Source organism: Salvelinus namaycush, chromosome 11 (assembly GCF_016432855.1).
Source record: "Salvelinus namaycush isolate Seneca chromosome 11, SaNama_1.0, whole genome shotgun sequence".
NCBI lineage: Eukaryota > Metazoa > Chordata > Actinopteri > Salmoniformes > Salmonidae > Salvelinus > Salvelinus namaycush.
The window spans coordinates 7,867,509-7,889,757 of NC_052317.1; the positions used below are offsets into that span (position 1 = coordinate 7,867,509).

Genomic DNA, 22,249 nt, shown 5'->3' on the forward strand with positions numbered 1-22,249 from the left:
TCATTAAAACTCGTTTTTCAACCACTCCACAACTTTCTTGATAACAAACTATAGTTTTGGCAAACTATAGTTTTAGGACATCTACTTTATGCATGACACAAGTCATTTTAACAACAATTGTTTACAGACAGATTATTTCACTTAGAATTCACTGTATCACAATTCCAGTGGGTCAGAAGTTTACATACACTAAGTTGACCGTGCCTTTAAACAGCTTGGAAAATTCCAGAAAATGATGTCATGGCTTTAGAAGCTTCTGATAGGCTAATTGACATCATTTGAGACAATTGGAGGTGTACCTGTGGATGTATTTCAAGGCCTACCTTCAAACTCAGTGCCTCTTGGCTTGACATCATGGGAAAATCCCCCCAAAAATCAGCCAAGACCTCAAAAGAAATTGCAGACCTCCACAAGTCAGGTTCATCCTTGGAAGCAATTTCCAAATGCATGAAGGTACCACGTCCATCTGTACAAACAATCGTACGCAAGTATAAACACCATGGGACCACGCAGACGTCATACCGCTCAGGAAGGAGACGTGCTCTGTCTCCTAGAGATGAACGTACTTTGGTGCAAATCAATCCCAGAACAGCAGCAAAGGACCTTGTGAAGATGTCCTATACCAACATAACCTGAAAGGCCGCTCAGCAAGGAAGAAGCCACTGCTCCAAAACCGCCATAAAAAAGCCAGACTACGGTTTGCAACTGCACATGGGGACAAAGATCATACTTTTTGGAGAAATGTCCTCTGGTCCAATGAAACAAAAATAGAACTGTTTGGCCATAATGACCATCGTTATGTTTGGAGGAAAAAGGGGGAGGCTTGCAAGCCGAAGAATACCATCCCAACCGTGAAGCAGTGGCAGCATCATGTTGTGCGGGTGCTTTGCTGCAGGAGGGACTGGTGCACTTCACAAAATAGATGGCATCATGAGGCAGGAAAATTATGTGGATATATTGAAGCAACATCTCAAGACATCAATCAGGAAGTTAAAGCTTGGTCGCAAATGGGTCTTCCAAATGGACAATGACCCCAAGCATACTTCCAAAGTTGTGGCAAATGGCTTAAGGACAACAAAGTCAAGGTATTCGAGTGGCCATCACAAAGCCCTGACCTCAATCCTATAGAACATTTGTGGGCAGAACTGAAAAAGTGTGTGCGAGCAAGGAGGCCTACAAACCTGACTCAGTTACACCAGCTCTGTCAGGGGGAATGGGCCAAAATTCCCAAAACGTATTGTGGGAAGCTAAACTAAATGTAACAAAATAAATTACAAGTATCTATTTCCATAATTAAAGTTATATTTATTGTTTGATATCGAAAGAAAGTAAAGAACGTGTGCAAGTACGTGAACATGTTTTACCAACCAATAGTGTCATACTTCCCTAGATAAAGTAATTAACTAGTTATGTGTGAATATGGATATATTGGACAATAATGATGGATGAACATTTTTTTAAACAAACTAGTAATCACTGGCATGTCATGGGCCAAACCTTTGGATTAATGTTTCTTAGTATGGCCAAATTCACATGCAAAAAAAATATTGAATTTTTCCATTTCCAATATAATATGAATAACATATCAATTCCAAATAGATGCAAAATGAATTGCCAACTGGTTATGTTATCTGATTATGTTTACCTATCTACACAGGTGCTCTCTGTGAGGAGGACACTTATGCATGTGAACTGCAACCGTGTCAGAATGGTGGCGTCTGCGACAGCCAACATGGCGGCTACAGGTGCCTCTGCTCTCAACAGAGCCAAGATGGCTTACTGTACGGAGGCGAGAATTGCACAGTCGCCCTCCTGGGCTGTGACGGCAACCGCTGCAAGAATAGTGGCATCTGCTCTCCCCTCTTCCTGAACTACCGCCACACCCACACCTGCACCTGCCGCGCAGGCTTCACCGGCTCCAAGTGTCAGACGTCAACCATCTTCTCCTTCGAGTCCAGCGGCTACATGTATGTGGAGACCCAGCTATCGGACCCTGAAGTCCCTCTCAACGTCACCCTTAGCTTCAAGACGGACCGGCCTGCCGGCACCCTCCTCCAGCGCCGGGTCGACGACCTGCTGCTCACCCTCGAGCTTGTAGACAGCCGCTTACGCCTCAGCATGCTAAGAGCTCCAGGGACAAGAAACCCAGTATTTCTGGAGCTACCGCCGAGCGTGGCGGACAGCCAGTGGCACACGGTGGAGGCCTGGCTGGGCTGTGAGGAGGAGGGGAGCAGTGTGAGGCTGCTTCACTCCCCCTGCGCTGAGGTGGGTTGCACCAGGGAGTTCCCCGCCACCGAGACACCCCTGCTGGAGCAAGGCTCCGGCCTACGGGAGCCCAGCTCGGTTCGCCACAGCCTCTTTCTAGGAGGGGTGGGAGTGGGCTGGGGCTCCGGTGGGGTGGCAGGGGAAAGGGAGACTGAGGCTGCAGACGCGCCTGCCCCACCTGGCCCAGCTGCTTACTTCCTGGGCTGTTTCCGGGACGTGTTTGTGGAGTCACGGTTGGTAGTGCCCGCCGTCGCCAACTCACCGGCTCAGGTCAACGTCAGAGCCGGGTGCAACGACAGGGACAAGTGTGACGACAGTCCGTGTCAGAACCGGGGGTATTGCATAAACCAGGGATGGAGGAGCTATGTGTGCGAGTGCTACAGACCGTACGAGGGGACTACGGACTGCGCTGAGGGTAAGGCCTGAGAGATGTGGTCTTGCGCTTGCATGTCTGAAAACACTGTAAATGTAGCAGCAAAACACTTGACCATTGCAACATACGAAAACAATGGGCATAATGAAGCAGTAACATGATACAATATGAGAGCCAATAGCTTGCTCTATTTTGATCTGTTCCATTTCAATGCAATAATCTCACATATCCTATTAGAGCCAGCGTGTGCTTCTCATGCAGCTCTGATGAATGTAGCTTACAACAAAATGTTCAAACTCAGAAAGTAGGGATAATTTTGGACTTCACTAAGGACTCTGGTATGAGTTTCATAAACTAATCACCTGAGGTCAACAGTTCAGCCTCAATAGAATCACTCCAAAATCTAAATGGCTGGCATCCTAATGTGGCACATAAGAGGTGGATAAAAGTAGCCTGTGGTAGACTGCAAAGGAGCTTAGAGAACTAGCTAAAATAGCGTGTAGAATACACACACACATGCAACCATGTAAACACACACACACTTACACATATGCATGTACACACATATACATACACAGTAACACACAGATATACACACAGGCAAAGAGGAGCAGATAAACAACACCTGACTCTAGGATTAAGGAAATGTTTAGGGATTAAGGACCGCCTTCACTTGCCGTAAAACAGGGTTTCCCAAGGACTCTCGCAACAATCCTCTAACGCAGGGGTGTCAAACTCATTCCATGGAAGGCCTAGGTTTTTCTTTTTTCTTTCAATTAAGACAGACAACCAGGTGAGGGGAGTTCCTTACTAATTACTGAATTTATTTCATCAATCAAGTACAAGGGAAAACCCGCAGACACTCGGCCCTCCGTGGAATGAGTTTGACACGTGGTCTAACGTGATAGGTGGAATTAACTGTTCTGAGTACCCGTCCGCTTCACCTAGAATCAGGGATGGGCAACTGCTCGGGACCGGATTGCCCCAGCTAACACAACTGACTCTAAAAATCAACTAATCATGGTCTTAAGTTTAGAATGCAATTTGTTTAATCAGGTGTGTTGGCTAGGTAAAAAGTGATATCAATCTGGCCCTCGAGGACTGGAATTGCCCATCCCTGTGACTTGAAGGAGTGATATAAACATCTCGGGGTGATACCAAGTCAAAGTTGGGGGAAATTTCAACTTTGAATTCACTTCCTGACTTGACTCAGTTGAAATGGAATTGGCACCAACTCTTTTACCCAGGCGAGTAAACAAAACCAAAAAAAGGCACTAGTAGTTCACCCGGAGATCGAAAGGTAGTGGAAATCATGCTATTGTCTTTGTATTTTGACACTCTCTCTCTTTCTCTGTTAGTTCTTCATCTATCCATTTAGTAATTGGTAGGATAGTTTATGGAACTTTATTAATTGTTAAAAACTCTCTCTCTTTTTTACCAACACAGAGTACAACGCGGCCAGGTTCGGCAACGAGGACGCGGCGAGCTATGCCGTCTTCTCTTTGGATGACCCCCCGGGTTCTGGCACCATCGCCATATCCATGTTTGTGCGCACGCGGCGCTCGAACGGCCTCCTCCTGGTCCTGGCCAACAGCACCAGCCAGTACCTCCACCTGTGGCTGGACGATGGCCGGGTAAAATTTCAGTTGAACAACTTAGAGAGCCTGTCGGGTCGAGTCGTGGTCAGCGACGGCCACTTTCACTTGGTGACGGTGTGGCTGGAGGGCGGCTTTGTGACCCTGTTCCAGTCGGCCCATAGCCAGGGAACCATCCCCGTCCGGCCCGTGGTGGCTCAGCCAGGGGACCTGGTCTACGTCGGGGGCCTGGCCGACCAAAGAGCCTCGGCCTCCTTTGGGGGTTACCTGAAAGGCTGTATCCAGGACCTGAGGATTAACAGTAAACGGCTGCAGTTCTTCCCCATAGCAACCCCAGTGGCCTCGTACGGCCTGGTGGAGCTGGTCAATGTCACACAGGGATGTACCAGTGACAACGCCTGTAGTGTGAGTAGCTGGATATACAGTATACTATACACATACAGGTATTTTGCCACAACATAGTTGCGCCATGACAATACCAGTTTTTAAACCCAGAGTTCCAAGTGGCCAATATTTCCGGGGATGCCCGCGAAGCAGACCAAACAGAACAGACTGGGATTTGGGAAGCCAAAGGGAGCGTGAAAAATAACTTCCTTAGTGTGAAGGCCACATCTAGTCGTACAGCTAAATGTCCCTATGCTTTTCTTTGTGGGAGGGGGTTGTATCAATGTCAATCAAACAAGAGATAGCAGTCACATGACTTGCACAGAAACAAAACATGAGCATGAAGGGGGGATTGACAAGCAGTACAAGATACAACAATTGAGAGATAATATTACATGAGGGGTACCTAACAAATGTCTTTGATTTAACCCGCGCACTAGAATTGTAGCCGTGCCATGCAGCTTAGCTGTGGATTTCTCCAGAATAAGAATGTCCAAAAAGTACATTTTCCAGGAAGATTTCAAATAAGTATTTGGATCAACAACAAAAAATGTACTGCCTTTTTGGCAGCAGTTAGGACACACTTTCACTTTCAATTTCATCTAATCCAATAGAATGTCAAATATTTCCTAGTAGAAACAGACCAGGCGACATAGGTACATTTACCTCTATCAAGGTGCGAAGAAGGTATTTAACATACTGTATGTCCAGAGGTCAGAGACCACTGGGCATTCCCGAAACATATGTACATAGCTCCGGACTGAACCAAGAATGCAACCGTTGCAGAGATTATTGCCAGAGAGTTTAATCTGGAAGCGGCGATATGGTATATAATAACATTTGTGAATACATTTTAAATGAATGAACAGGTGAGAGAAGTTTTCTGATGAGAAAACATTGTTCCATATCACCTTTCAGTTCAAATATTCTCAGAAAAACCTAGAAGTTCTCTGTTCCAGATGGAAGGGACCGCAGTTGCACTCGTGTCGGTAGAGTTACATTTGGAGTAGAGAGTGGAGACCAGGCCAATAGATTTGGGAATATTCAAAAGTCTTAACCAGGATCAGAGAATCCCAGGTACTCCGAAGGCTTTTAGAGCGGAGCGGAGCCTACGGTAAAAAGAAAAGTAAGCAAGTCCCTAGAAGATGATTGATTCTTTGAGGTCTTGAAAAGTTTGAAGACCTGAATTGTTAAAGATGTCACTGAGGGTGAAAATATTTCTACTAGACCATTGAGGAAAATCAAATGGTTTTGAGCCTGATAAGATTAGGTTATTGTTTCATAAGTGAGAAGGGCTCTGAAAATGGAATGAGATCATAAGATGTCCATTGGCCTGTCGCCACACTTTAACAGCATTAGCAATTATTGGACCCGTTCTGAGACATGTAGATTCTTGTTTACAGCCAGAGAATAAGAAGTCTTGTAGTCTAATAGGTTTTATTAACGCCTCTTCATTGGGACCCAATGCGGCTTGATTAGTGGGATCTAGACAGATTTTCAGACATCTCAAATGGAAAGAAAAGTCATTATTTAAAGTTAGGTAGAGCCAGTCCACTAAACTGTTTGGTGGACTGGGCGCTGCAAGGTATTCTGGGTCGTTTGTCTTTCCAGAGGAAATTCCTGCACAATATATACAATTCTTTGAAATATTGAAGAGGGGTGAATTGGGAAGCATAGAAAATACAAAATTAAAGCAAGGAAGAATGTTCATCTTAATCACTGGAATTCTACCCTGAAGTGTAATATGTAAGGGAGACAAGTGGGCCAAGTCCTCTTTAATTTTCCCAATAGTAGCTGAGTAATTGTCTTGTACCATTAGTTGGAAAGTGGGCTAGAATTTGATCCCCAGATAGGTGAAACCTATTGGATTTAATTGGAGAGTGTGTGTTGTGGGGAGAGAATACTGCCCAGCTGCAGGATTTAGGGGCTATAAAATGGACCAATTTATATTATATCCTGAAAAGAAACCAAAAGGTTCAAATAATTTAAAGGTGCAATCTGCAATTGCTACAGCCATTTTCGGACTTGTGAATTAACCATATGTACCCACCCATTGATTCTTGAAGAATATGATTTATAATTGCCTCATGAGCTTAGTTCAACTGTCATACCCCATCAGAACCCAAAATATATTTTACTCCAATGTATGTAAGCAAAGTAAATGTAAACAAACACTATAAAAACATGGTTAAAACTATCATTTTGATAGCAGGGATGGCCAGTCTTTGCGTCCATAGCTCAGTCTATGAATTTGAGAGTGGTTACATTTCTTAGCCCCATCCCTCAGCTTTTTACCGAAACGGGGGCGCTCTGTTATTGTTTCAACTGCTGATTGCCATTTCAAGAGAATGACGTATAGAAATATCTGATAAGAAAACTAGAACATCATCTGCATACAAGGAAATATGATGGACAGTACCTTTTAATACTAATAGGTCTCTGGACTTTGTTGCACAGCCTGGGCAAGAGGCTCAAGAGACAAGGCAAATAAAATTGGGGATAATGGGCAACCTGGTCTTGAGCTTCTTTGCACCCTAAACTGTGGAGAAGTGGATCAACCGGTGAGAACTCACGCAAAAGGCTCGTTGTAGAGAGTCTTGTGAATGATAGAGGAGCCAAACCCAAAACACTTTAACACAACCCAGAAGTATGCCCATTCTAAGCGGTCAAGGGACAGCACCAAGGAACAGCACTGCACAGGAAGATTGTGCACAGGAGCTGAGTCGATAACATGAAAGCGACATTGGATATTATCTCACGACGAGTCTGCCTCTCATAAAACGTGATCAAAATGGATCAAACCATGCACCTGCTTCTCCAATCTCTTTGTCAGCACCTTAGAATAGACTTTAAAATCGCTGTTCAAAAGTGCAATATGTCTATCTATAACTTGAGCATTCAAGAGGGTCCTTATCCTTCTTATGAAATAGGGAAATTAGGGCTGTTTTTTGGTCCCAGTGGAAAGAACCCATTTGTAAAGAGTAGTTTATTGAATTTAAAAGTAATGGGCTATTTAAATACCAAAGTGCTAACAGGAGTTTTAGAGGCATACCTCCAGGCCTGGGGATTATTATTTTTCTGCATGATAAGGCGGCCAATTTCAGTTCATGGATTGAAATGGGGCATTCATGTTCTTCCGCTTGTTGTAACGAGATGGAAATCTCAAGTAGTTCAGATGAGGTTAGTAAATCAGGATCTTAAAGAAGATTTGGATGTGTAGAGATAACACCTGATTCATTTGGGAGGGTGAAGAGCATAAGGTTCCATTGGAGTCTTTGATGGCGTAGATAGAGGCTAGACATTGATTGTTTAAGATTGTTTAAGCTCCAAGAGCCTGCTAGGTCTATCTGCATTTTCATAATTCGATTGTCTAGTTTGTAAGTATAAGAATTCACCTTTAGCATTTGCGAATGTTTAAGAGAGGCAAGTTGTTTAGTTCTGTCTATTTGGAATTGTTATTTTTGTAGTGTTTCTAGATGTGCTATTTCTTTCTCCAAACAAGCAATTTCAGAATAACAGTTTCTTTTGAAATTGGAGAATGAAGTACAAGATCCTCTAATGAAACATTTAGTGACTTCCCAAAGGATATGAGGGTTATTCGTTGTTTCAGAGTTTAGGTCTAGAAATTCTGTAATTATTTTTGAAATAAATGTATGGAAATAAAGATGTAATCCATGCAAGAGCAGGTTTTGTGCTTTGCAGAGAAGGTGTAATCTTTGCAGATTTTCTTTTAGTCGCCACGTGTCAACAATGTTGAGCTCCTTTAGGAATGATTGGAAGTAAATTGAAGCGGTCAAACGGCATGTAATTGTCACGCCTACTCCCGCTCCCGCTCCCCTCCCAGGCTACCCGTCATCATACGCAACTGTTACCATCATTACGCGCAGCTGTGGTCATTGGACTCATCTGGATTCCCTCGCTTTGTTGATTACCCCAGCATATATGTCTGCTCCTCTGTATTCCCTGTAGTAGCATTGTTTGTCGTGTTTATGTCCAGACGCTGTTCCTGTTCCGTTGCATGTCCGTCTACATTAAAATGGCTCCCTCCCTATACCTGCTTCTCATCTCCTGCATTGGGTGTTACAGTAATAACACTGCGAGAAGAATCTAAATGCGGGTTGAGATTGAGATTAAAATTGCCCGCCATTATTGTGGCTGTGTCTGTAAAGTCCAGCATTTTGAGTTTCAGATTGTTTTGATTTTTTGGGGGTGCATATACCGACACCAGACAAAGTCTTGCACCATTCAAAGTGATAGTTACAAAACAGTATCTTTCCCTCGAAACGCCCCTGGTTTTCGAATGTGCAATAATTCCTGTTCAGAAACCGTTTTACATCTTCTTGTTTTAGACGAGTTTCTTGAATAAAATCAGTATCTATGCATTTTCGTTTGAATAAATCTAAACTCCATAATCTCTTGAAAGGCGAATGAAGGCCTTTGGTGTTCAGACTCAGTATATTGACATTAGTCATTGAGATGTAAACAAATACACGTTCTTGGTGAGTAAAGTAAAAATCTTACATGATCGAGAACTGTTTATCGAATATAGAAATGACTAACTTCACTTTAAATGTAGAAAAGTGATTACCTCAATTGTATCAATCAGCCTTAACTCAAATATAAATCAGTAAATGCAAAACAGTTAACTAAACTCAAAGCAAAAATTCAGAAGCATTCTGTCTTCCTCTGTGTTGACTTTAGCCTAGAGCTCAAAGAGAGCGGTTGAGACCTGAGACACACGTGTAGTAGTTATCGGCCCTGTCATTACTCAAAACCATTCAAGAAACCTGTTTCACTAAATATATCTGAGTACAGTTACATAAAGTGATTTTTTTAGTCATTACTCAAACCAATAGTAGCTACTGAGTACTGTTACATGCACACAATAATGTGATTATTGTGAATAGTTAGATTAATATAATAGTTTAATTAAAATGTTTACGTGCTTTGCAAGAATAACGATTTCCCTTATAATCCTGTTACATGGACCCATGAAATCAGGCGTCCTGATGGCACTCTTATAAATGCAGAAAATTGGCAATCAAAATAAACGTTCTACCACAGCGACCATGTTATTTTTGGGAAGCAAATTTGATTCTGAGTTCGGACATGTAAAGTTTGTATGTGAAAACTATTTCTAAGTCGCATAGATGCAGTTGTTTTGAACTCAAGCTAAAGAGGTGTAGGCTCGCTCGGCTAGTGCTAGCACCTGCACAGATCAAATCAATAGTGTGCAACCGCAGCCTGCAATTCGGGGCGTTCCTGCATGTGGGTATACGCACAACGTCTTCATGCTTGTGACACTTTTGAATGTACAGTACCAGTCGAAAGTTTGGACACAACTTCTCATTCAAGTGTTTTAATTTATTTATTTTTACTATTTTCTACATTGTAGAATAATAGTGAACACATCAAAACTATGAAATAACACATATGGAATCATGTAGTAACCAAGTGTTCAACAAATCAAGGCAAAGGGGTGGCTATTTTGAAGAATCACAAATATAAAATATTTGTGACAAAATGATTCCATATGTGTTATTTCATAGTTTTGATGTCTTCTACAATGTAGAAAATAGTCAAATAAAGAAAAACCCTTGAATGAGTAAGTGTGTCCAAACTTTTGACTGGTACTGTAGGTCAAAAGGGAAATAAAAGTATTATCTAAGTTATTTTGCTCTCGTCTCTGGAGTCCTCCTTGCTAACTAGTAGGAGCGAAAGCGGTAGACAGCGACCTTCGCTCCCACCTGCTGAACACCCGCCCTCGCCATCGTAAACAGAACTGTAGGAAAACAGTGGCCGACAGGTGGGGACAAAGGACACTGTCTACCGCTGTACGGCTAGCCAGCTACCATTGTCGCCCCCGCCCCTTCTTTTGTGGGGTTTATCGGCAGCTGGCATCCAACCTTATTGTGCGTTAACGCCACCTACTGTACTGGAGTTCCCCAACTGTCCTAATAATACAAAAAATTGCTCTGAAAACTAGGTGTTTTAATCTGTGTATGTTTACTTTGATTTTGCCTTTACGCCAATTAAGATAAGCAGAGTAAGCTGTTTAAATGACTATTGCATAATCTGCCTACTGCCATAATCAGTTTAATACCAAATGATTACTGAGCATGTAAACATACTCACTGTGATCCTGTAGGGTTTGAGTTGTATCAGTGTGAAAAAAAAATTGTACCGCCCCCACTAAGCCACGCCTTGAGTGAATTGTAGAGTTACCACCCATGACTGTATTTGATAGTGACATGGTTGTTGAATTTGTTCATTTTCAATCCTGTGGCCTTCACCAAGTGAGTTCCCAGGTGAATATTATCATTATAATTAAAATCTTTATGACGATACATATCTCATAAGACCTCATTTTGAAGCCTAGCTTTACCCTAATACAGTGGCCTGGAACTCAAAGTAACAGGCCACATCAGCCCTGCAAGTAGGGTTGCAAAATTACAGTAACTTTCAAAAGATCTAGGTTGAAGGATTTCCAGGAATCTTCCAACTGCGATTTCTGGAAAACCTGGGAGATTTTGAAGAATTTTGCAACCCTACCTGCATGTCACATTATGCTAGATTGTAAAGTGATGTGTAGTTAGAGGGTGTGTCCCTCATGGTCACTTCCTATTATCCTGAATCGAGGGGTGTCGGGTGATACCACCTCCGTCCAGCATGTAGGGGAAATGGATTTCCCCATCTCAAAATATGCTAGAATGTACTATTTAAAATGGATATAATTAAAACAATTCATGTTAATGATTATACATAACTAAAATCATATTTATGGTAAAAATGTTAAAAGATTAGATCCTTGGATGAATTATATGTGTATCTTCACAGCCTACCTGCCTCAGATGTTTGGAACTGTCCGAAAGGCTTTCGTTAACCCTTCATTTGAGTTGCTCCTGGTCTGCTATTTGTATCTGTATTTATTATGGATCCCCATTAGCTGTTGCCAAAGAAGCAGCTACTCTTCCTGGGGTCCGGCAAAATTAAGGAAGTTATGCAATTTAAAAAAAATTACAATACATTCATTACAGAATTCACAACACACTAAGTGTGTGCCCTCAGGCCCATACTCCACTACCACATACCTACAACACAAAATCCATGTGTGCGTGTGTGTGTATGCATGTGTCTGTGCCTATGTTTGTGTTGCTTCACAGTCCCCGCTGTTCCATAAGGTGTATTTTTATCTGTTTTTTTAAATCTGATTCTACTGCTTGCATCAGTTACCTGATGTGGAATAGAGTTCCATGTAGTCATGGCTCTATGTAGTACTGTGTGCCTCCCATAGCCTGTTCTGGACTTGGGGACTGCAAAGAGACCTCTGGTGGCATGTCTTGTGGGGTATGCATTGGTGTCAGAGCTGTGTGCTAGTCGTTTAAACAGAGAGCTCGGTGCTTTCAACATGTCAATACCTCTCAAATACAAGTAATGATGAAGTCAATATCTCCTCTACTTTGATCTCTGTGTACATCCGAGGGCCAGCCGTGCTGCCCTGTTCTGAGCCAATTGAACATTTCATAAGTCCCTCTTTGTGGCACCTGACCACACGACTGAACAGTAATTCCAGGTGCCACAAAACTAGAGCCTGTAGGACCTGCCTTGTTGATAGTGCTGTTAAGAAGGTAGAGCAGGTAACTCTTTATCCACAATATAGCAGGGGTGTAAAGCCATAACACAAGTTTTTCCGGACTATGATCGATAATGTCAAAAGCCGCACTGAAGTCTAACAAAACAGCCCCCCCAAACTTTTTATCATCAATTTCTCTGAGCCAATCATCAGTCATTTGTGTAAGTGCTGTGCTTGTTGAATGTCCCTCCCTATAAACGTGCTGAAAGTCTGTTGTAAATTTGTTTAATGTAAAATAGCATTGTATCTGGTCAAACATAATTTTTTCCAAAACTTTACTAAGGGTTGGTAACAGGCTGATTGGTCAGCTATTTGAGCCAGTAAGGGGGCTTTACTATTCTCAGGTAGCGGAATGACTTTTGCTATGTAGACCTCAGTTAAGATTAAGATCAGTTCACTTGTATTTATTTACAGACCTTATACTGTATGTATTCTATTTTATGCACATTATGGTTTTGATTGTCTTACTTTGTAAATACACTATATACACAAAAGTATGTGGACACCCCTTCAAATTAGTGGATTCAGCTATTTCAGCACACCCATTGCTGATAAGTGTATAAAATCGAGCACACCGCCATGCAATCTCCATAGACAAACATTGGCAATAGAATGACCTTACTGAAGAGCTCAGTGACTTTCAACATGGTACAATCATAGCATGCCACCTTTCCAACAAGTCAGTTTGTCAAATTTCTACCCTGCTATAGCTGCACCAGTCAACTGTAAGTGCTGTTATTGTGAAGTGGAAACGTCTAGGAGCAGCAAAGGCTCAGCCGCGAAGTGGTAGGCCACACAAGCTCACAGAATGGGACCGCCGAGTGCTGAAGCGCACAGCACATCAAATTTGTCTGTCCTTGGTTGCAACACTCACGGCCGAGTTCCAAACTGCCTCAGGAAGCAACGTCAGCACAAGAACTCTTCTTGGGGAGCTTCATGAAAAATGGGTTTCCATGGCCGATCAGCCTAAGATCCCGATGCGCAATGCCAAGAGTCGTCTGGAGTGGAGTAAAACTCGCTTTCATTGGACTCTGGAGCAGTGGAAACATGTTCTCTGGAGTGATGAATCACTCTTCACCATCTGGCAGTCTGACAGACGAATCTGGGTTTGGCGGATGCCAGGAGAACACTACCTGCCCGAATGCATAGTGCCAACTGTAAAGTTTGGTGGAGGAAGAATAATGGCCTGGGGCTGTTTTTCATGGTTCAGTCTAGGCCCCTTAGTTCCAGAGAACGGAAATCTTAATGCTACAATGTACAATGGCATTCTAGATGATTCTGTGCTTCCAACTTTGTGGCAAGTTTTGGGAAGGCCCTTTCCTGTTTCAGCATGACAATGCCCCCTGCTCAAAGCGAGGTCCATACAGAAATGGTTTGTTGAGATCGGTGTGGAAGAACTTGACTGGCCAGCACAGAGCCCTGACCTCAGCCCCATCAAACACCTTCGGGATGAATTGAAATGCCGACTTCACTAATACTCTTGTGGCTGAATGGAAGCAAGTCACCGCAGCACTGTTCCAACATCTAGTAGAAAGCCTTTCCAGAAGAGTGAAGGCTGTTATAGAAGCAAAGGGGGGACCAACTCCATATTAATGCACACAATTTTGTAAAGAGATTTGTTCAACGAGCAGGTGTCTACATACTTTTGGTCATGTAGAGTAATTTAAGGTTTAGGAAAATAAACCCTCCAATATTTCTTCCATACTCAGTTCAGTCTTTCATTGCCTGCTTGGTCTGTCCCTTTTCTCTAATTTTTGAGCATGAGCTTAGCTTGCTAATGACATCGCTTATAAGTGTGATTAAGGATGTCTATTGGAGAAGCAGATCCTGGAACTCTTCATTCATATTCTCTTTGACAACATATTTGCCCCATGACACAGCACAGTTGCCCCGCCATGACAAAGTCAACTGCTTGACAGAGTTATTGTTTGTCTCCAACAGAAAAACCCGTGTCTGAACAGCGGAGTGTGCTACTCCATGTGGGACGACTTCATCTGCAATTGTCCTCCCAACACTGGAGGGCGTTGCTGTGAGGACGTCAAGTGGTGTGAGCTGTCTCCATGTCCCTCGACTGCAGCCTGCCAGTCCCTCTCCCAGGGCTTTGAGTGTGAGTTGTTAGTTCGAGAATCCCTTTCTGAACAGATTATAAAGAGATTATCAATCAAATTCCATTCTGCAGAATTCACTATTACTTACAGCAATGTTTCCAAAACCTCTCCTTGAATATCCCCAGAGAGTTCAAAATAATTGACCTAATCCAGTATCTGCACACCTGATTCAATTACCGGTAGCTCACTAATCATCAAACCCTTTATTAGCTGAATTAGGTCTGCTTAATTAGTTGGATCAAGTGTGCTGTACTTGAATAGATCAAATACGTGAAACTGTCTGGGGGTTCTCGAAGACGGGTTAGGAAATATAGACATAAAGCAATTGCTTCTCTGTATTTGGCATATTGTATATAGAGTAGGCTATTATGTCGGCCTATTCACACTGTCAGTGTGTATCCATTGAATGGACTGTTGGTTATTCTGCCTTTTATAGACTTATTTGATGGAGTGATTGTGAGACCCAAACATTTTTGCAAATGCGTTTTTCCAACACTTACAAAAATACATCTAGCTCTGGCTCAGAACGTTTGTTTCTCAGTTTCTTTTTGTCTACATAATCACTACAACACAAGCTAATAGAGGATACGTCTAGGTCTAAGGAGAAAACGATATAATGCATGGATCAACTAGATTCAGCCGGGGGCCGATTTTCTTCTTGAGCAGATGGTCAGGGGGAGACAACAAATTGACTGCAGAAGCCCAAACAGATATAATACTTGACTCAAACAGTTGAGTTCAGGTGCATCCTGTTTCCATTCATCATCCTTGAGATGTTTCCACAACTTGATTGGAGTCCACCTGTGGTAAATTCAATTCATTGGACATGATTTGGAAAAGCACACATCTGTCTATATAAGGTCCCACAGTTGACAGTGCATGTTAGAGCAAAAACTAAGCCATGAGGTCGTAGAGTTGTCCGTTGAGCTCCGAGACAGGATTGTGTCGAGACACAGATCTGGGGAAGGGTACCAAAACATTTTTTCAGCATTGAAGGTCCCCGAGAACACAGTTTGGCCAAGCTGGCCGCCAGGCCAAACTGAGCAATCGGGGGAGAAGGGCCTTGGTCAGGGAGGTGACCAAAAACCCGATGGTCACTCTGACAAAGCTCCAGAGTTCCTCTGTGGAGATGGGAGAACTTTCCAGAAGGACAACCATCTCTTCAGAACTCCACCAATCAGTCTTTTATGGTAGCGTGGCCAGACGGAAGCCACTCCTCAGTAAAAGGCACATGGCAGCCCGCTTGGAGTTTGCCAAAAGGCACCAAAAGGACTCTGACCATGAGAAACAAGATTCTCTGGTCTGATTAAACCAAGATTGAACTCTTTGGCCTGAATGCCAAGCGTCTTGTCTGGAGAAAACCAGGCACCATCCCTATGGTGAAGCATGGCGGTGGCAGAATCATGCTGTGGGGATGTTTTTCAGCGGCAGGGAATGGGAGACTAGTCAGGATCGAGGGAAAGGTGAACGGAGCAAACTACAGTGAGATCCTTGATGAAAACCTGCTCCAGAGCACTTAGGACCTCAGACTGGGGTGAAGATTCACCTTCCAACAGGACAACGACCTTAAGCTCACAGCAAAGACAATGCAGGTGTGGCTTCAGGTGTTCTTGAGTGTCCAGAGCCCGGACTTAAACCCAATCTCTGGAGAGACCTGAAAATAGCTGTGCAGTGACGCCCCCCCCCCATCCAACCTGATAGAACTTGAGAGGATCTGCAGAGAAGAATGGGAGAAACTCCCCAAATACAGATGTGCCAAGCTTGTAGCGTCATACCCAAGAAGACTTGAGGCTGTAGTCGCTGCCAAAGGTGCTTCTACAAAGTACTGAGTGAAGGGTCTGAATACTTATGTAAATGTGATATTTCAGATTTGTGATTATGGGGTATTGTGCATAGATTAATTAGAAGAAAAAAAACGATTTAATCAATTTTAGAAAAAGGCTGTAACGTAACAAAATGTGGAAAAAGTCAAGGGGTCTGAATACTTTCCGAAGGCTTTACCCTTACCCTGAAAGTAGTCTACGGGCCAGGAGAGACTGTAATCCATGGCTTTCATTAAACAGCCACTAACAACTTCAGACAACTTTAGCTAAGGCTAACCAAAAAAATCAGTTGGAGAGATGCGGCAACCGTTCAATGTTCAAAATGTCATAGTCCTAACTGAAAGGTGATTTGGCCCAGTTGCTGAACATTGCACTTGCACCCATCTCTCTCGTAGATTTTTGGTTAGCAGTGGCTAAAGTTAGCTGAAGTTAATAGAATCCATTATAATTAATTCAAACCATGGTTTACAGTCTTTCCTGGCAGATACGTCTACTGACTAAGGTCTAAAATAGAGAACTTATCCTTTAATTCCCAATTAAACAACCTGTCTCAATCCAGAAGTACTGCAACCTTCGCACCTGGTGCAACCACTTAGTAAATCCAGACCATATGGATGGATAACGCTGATAACGTGTCATGTAAGGTTCCCCCATCCAGTAGAGCTTACTGATGTGTACTGTAACATACAATGTATATAGGTGCCATCTGTCATTTGATTTCCAGTCAACAGCCCACTTGTTGTGTCTTAACAAATGTAACTTTCTCCAATGTTACTTATTGTGCCACTGAGGATATTCAAGTTACAGATTTATGGCTCTATTTTCAGCTTGTTTGCAATTTCCACCTGTTCTATTTTCAAATCCTAGTGCCAAGAGTGGTAATTTACCTGTCATATGAGCTTGCTTGCACTGAGGTTGGAGGGGTAGCAATATTTGAGTTGTGTCCTTAAAAACGCCTGCCAAAGAGCCAATTTCAGTATGTGCTGGTGAGGATATTTAAGACCAACCGAAAGCTGATTTTAGCAGTTGGCCATGGCATGGATTTTGACAGCGGAAGCGCAGCCTATCCAGCCGTGACGCACAGTGCCCATATGCACAGGGAACAAGAGAGATGTGCCTTTAATTGTTTAATTTGATTAAAAACCAAGCATAGCCTCCATTCCTCTCAATGAAGGCGGTTTATTTTGTCCTGCCCAAAGCATGCGCCAAGTAGTCAAGACGATCAATACAGGGTTTGGCTTGTGAGACTGCTTTGAAATAAATCTTAATCACCAAAGCTTTATTAAAATATCAAGTTTGGGAGCAGCAAAACAGTTGTTGTACATTATTTTAGCCAGCTCCTGTTATTATTTTGGATGTTGGTAAAATGGAAGAAGAGATGGATGATAAGATAATCCAGTGACACTCCTATTTAGAAACATTTAAGTTATTTTCCTGTAACAATTGCTCGTTTTACGTTTAGTTTGATGGCTCTGGTGTCTTTCTTATCCTGGCCATAAATGAGGCAAGTAGCCTATCCATTAAAGGTTTCTAACGGGTCTACTCAAGGCTCTTGCCATCATGCTTTTGCATTATTCACAATTCACATAGGCAGTGGCGATTTTTAGCATGTAAATCTTGGTGGGGCAAACAAACAAATAAATGTGGGATGCATGCCAGCAACACAACACAACACTAAACAATACATTAATTGCACTATAACGGTGACAAACGGTGCCCACAAACTGTTAGGGCCTACATAAAGCTGTCCCAACAGCAGTCCCAACATCTTACGACTGCTACACCTGGCTATCAGCGGAGCCTTGTCTGGCAGCAAAACAGTTAATTCAGACTCATTTACTTAAAAAAAAAAAAACATAGCTGATATGCCTGACTTGCTTTAAACAAATGTGGTTTCTACTGACAATTGAGATTTACAAACTATGGCATAAGGGGACGACAAGCGGATAAGAGGCAATCCGTAATTTCGATTAAGACGTTAATGAGCGAGCTAGGACGGACGTAGTCAATATAGCTATTTGGTTAACACTTTTGAAATGTCCAGCGACATAAATCAGAACATGGGCCATTCTTACAGTGTTCTCCCGAGGGGCTCGAATTTTCGAAGTATACCCTTAGACTTGGCTGTGACGTAGTGTCCCCATGAGTGACCCACCACCACAGAAAGCATCGAGCTAGGCTGAAACACCTACATTTTGGAGCTGCCTTTCTCAAGAAAACAAAAAAGAGACCATGTTTGTGTGAGGCTTTATTAACTGAATGAAATATATTATTTTTTACATTGTTTGCAAACTGATATGTGACATGTATTAATGCCAAAATAACATGCAAAACAGGCATTTTTTGCTAAAAATGTGAGGCTACCCCACCTGCCCTGAATGACGGGTCGCCACTGCACATAGGACTACCTGCAGTGCATACTCCATTTGGCTTGTATCCATCCCCATTTCCAAAGAGTGCATCTTATCCAGTTACCAAAGACGCACTCCTCCAAACATATTCAAATTTTTCAGTCAAAAACCATCATTAACGGTAGGCTTAGGCTATATCTTGCTTATTGAATGTGCCTCATACATAGGCTCACATACAATTTACTGGAGCCTAGTATTTTTTATTTGAGGAGAAGCCTCGTTGAAGCCAATTACAACAATGTTGATTGTCAACACTCCAAACATATTGATCAAATGCTGGATGTTGCCATCACTCATTACTGTAACCTATGCTCTTTAATACATTTTTGTATAAATCCACAATGGACTAGGACAAGAATATTCCGTGTCCCCGGCCGAATTATAGTTGATAACAATGCAAAACCGTCAATAACCTACTCAACCTGAGGTAAATGCATGCAGTATGAAACCATGGAATGCCTTGATTGGCCAGTGAGTGGCCAAACCCTCATCATACCTACAACTTTTTTATTCATCAAAACCCAGCCATTTCATGCCACCGCCAGCTATTGCGCTCATAATTCCGGCTGTGAAAATAGAAAAAGTATTTCTGACACACCCGGGACCTATAGCGCTACCGGCAGCACTAGGTTTATGTTAGGTTTGTTAAAATAGAACCCTACGTCTTAATTTAACCCTCTGCTGTTTTGCATTCCAGGTGTGTCCAACGTGACCCTCTGGAATGACGGCATACTGTCCTACAGAGGCAATGAGAAGATCAGCCGCCACCTCAGCAGCATCCTCCTCAGTGTGCGAACCAGGCAAACGGACACCACGCTACTACACGCCGAGAAAGGCTCTGAGTTCCTCACAATCTCCCTCCAAGACTCTCGCCTGGTGCTAGAGCTACAGGCCGGCAGAGGCGAGGCCTCCCCCAAGCTGACTGTCCAGAGCCAAGGCCTTCTCAGCAACGGCCAGTGGCACACAGTGGAGATCTCCATGGAAGCTCCGGATCTACAGACCTCCAGGTGGATCATGGTCCTGGACGGGGGAAGAGAGGGAGGAGAGAAGGAGGTATCTGAAGCCGCCTCTGGGAGCCTGGACTTCCTCAGGGAGGGAGTGGACATCCTCTTGGGGGGTTTGGGGCCCGAGGCTGGGGGGAACCTGGCTGGATGTCTGGGCCCCGTCCAGATCGGTGGGCTCCCGCTGCCCTACTATGGCGACACCGACCTGAACCTTCCCAGGCCCCAAGAGGAGCAGTTTGTGAGGACCCCCGGTGTCGCCACCCCACAATATGGCTGCTGGGGAGCCAGTGTGTGCTCGCCCAACCCCTGTCTGAACCAGGGGGTATGTGAGGACCTCTTTGACCTCTCCCTCTGCAGGTGCCCGTCTGAGTGGATTGGGCCACAATGCCAGAATGATGCGAACACCTGCGCTGTCAAGCCCTGCGTCCATGGAAACTGCACTGTCCTAGGGGAGGGTTACGTATGTGCGTGTGAGCCAGGGTACGGGGGGGCCAGGTGTGAGAAAGATGTGGATACGTGTGAGAACAACAAGTGCGGCCCAGGGGCCACCTGTCTCAGGGGCCTCCAGAACTACGCCTGCCTCTGCCCCAGGAACATGACCGGGCCCCTCTGCAAGTGAGTCTCAAACACTCCCCAGTTTGCCCTTAAACCCTAACCTATCTCCAATCCCCATTCAGCTAACATAAGGCTAAACGCTAAGAGAACATGTCCAGAGACAAATATGCAAAGCACAACAAAACCATCCAAAGCTATGATTCAATTGTGTGTGTGACATATTACATAAAAGGGTGATGTGAACACAAAATTACCCTTAAACTCATTCTCTTTCAGTGAGAAGGTTCCAGAAGTGCCGTGGTACATTGAAAAGATACCGTAAGAAATTTTAAGTTCTTTCAAGTAATTTGTAAAAAATAATCTCATTTTAAGCCAATATAGGCTCACGCAGAGTGACTAGACACATCAACTGAATCAACTAGCTAACAATCCTGTTTGAACCATGATGCCAGCTATCAGACTCTTAACTGTCATATCTCATTCTTGTATGTTTGTGTCGCTCTACTCTAGATATCCCAACCTGCCGGTATCCATGTGTCCTGGCCACAGATGGAACTACAGCTGCTTCAACGGGGGGAACTGCTCTAAGCTGGACAACACCTGTGATTGTCTGCCAGGTTTTATAGGGCAATGGTAAGCCATGGCTGTAAACAATAGTACATCTGTAGTAAACGCTTGTGTCAATGAATCTTAATGAAACCGAAGTGTAATTTCAATGTAATTCAGGCATTCTTGAAGATTAAGACAATCCTTGTCCTGAGCAAAGGATCCCAATTTCAATCTCCAAAACTCCCCCCAAAAACTGTAACTGGCAAAAAATGTAAAAGATACGAAAACGGTTCTTATATAGTTCATTGCACTAACCCTCTGTGACTTTAAACTGTGACTCCTTAATTAAAGATGTGTCCCATGGTTTGGTCAACGATTTGTCTTAAAATCCTAAACGACTGAAGAATGAACAGGGTCAACTATATCATGAGGACCCCATCTTCATTTCCTGATTACATATAGTGTAACAAGACGAGACCACTTAGGGTCGGATAAGTTCTCTACTTGTGATAGATTTAAACAAACCATATGGATATCACCATGGTCAACACCATAACCTGTCAACTCCATCTCCCTTGAAGATTAAGATAAAATATGAATTATCAACGGAATTAGCGCTGGAGCATTATATAGTGGTATAAGTAAAACAAAAATAAGTTATTGTTGGACAATAAATGTGAAAATGAAATGCCTTTTATGGTGTCTGAAAGAGTTGACATAAATCCAGGTAGGTGCATTTTATAAAAACGTTTTAATTGGGAGATTGCTGCTTTAGACAGTGGGATAGCTGATACTTCTGGTCTAATTGGTCTATTGTACCAATGTATATTAATAATAATAATGTTAATATTATTAAAATATCAAATAACTATAAAGTAATATAAGTATATTTCATGAAATCCCCCGTCTGTAACAGGTGTGAGGTAGACTTTGATGAGTGTGCGTCGTGTCCCTGTGAATACGGAGGCTACTGCCACAACCTCGTCAACAACTTCCGCTGTGATTGTGAGATCAACTTTACAGGTGACCAGTGCCAGATCGATGTCAATGATTTCTACCTGTATCTGGCCCTGCTGCTGTGGCAATACATGTTCCAGCTCACATCCTACCTCCTCTTGCACCTCGATGATGCCCCCGAGATTGAGTGGGTACACCAGCTGATGGACGGCAACTAAGGGCCCATTGGGAGCCAACATGTGCTACGAAGAGTTGATTGAGTTTTCTGGGTAGATGTTACCCCCCACCTCCTAGACACAGTTCTAGGATCAGCATACCCTCCCCCAAATCCTTACCTTCACCATTAAGGGGTACATAGAAATCCTGTCCTCAGTATTTCCCCGGGCATCCCACTCCCAATTAGCTAATCTGGACGACTAGAGGGGAAGTGATACTGTACATATTTCCGTACTGTATGTGTATCAACATGGCTTGCGTTAAACAAGTTAGCCAAAGAAGGTGACGTGATAGAAGCGTTAACTTTAATCTGTTCTAAATGAAATGACCTGCAGCTCTTCCTATTACCATAGAGTATATTCATTTGAATGTCTAT

General features: G+C 43.2%; 1 protein-coding gene across 1 annotated transcript in view; it reads left to right on the forward strand.

The window, feature by feature from the left end:
- LOC120056256 (protein crumbs homolog 1-like) overlaps positions 1 to 22,249 on the forward strand; it is a 42,376-nt gene that overhangs the window by 17,955 nt on the left and 2,172 nt on the right. The window contains exons 3-9 of the mRNA XM_039004506.1: positions 1,650 to 2,680; positions 4,085 to 4,638; positions 14,192 to 14,357; positions 19,290 to 20,211; positions 20,428 to 20,469; positions 20,662 to 20,784; positions 21,617 to 21,844. Coding sequence (XP_038860434.1) covers positions 1,650 to 2,680; positions 4,085 to 4,638; positions 14,192 to 14,357; positions 19,290 to 20,211; positions 20,428 to 20,469; positions 20,662 to 20,784; positions 21,617 to 21,844 — 3,066 coding nt within the window. The remainder of the gene's footprint in view (positions 1 to 1,649; positions 2,681 to 4,084; positions 4,639 to 14,191; positions 14,358 to 19,289; positions 20,212 to 20,427; positions 20,470 to 20,661; positions 20,785 to 21,616; positions 21,845 to 22,249) is intronic.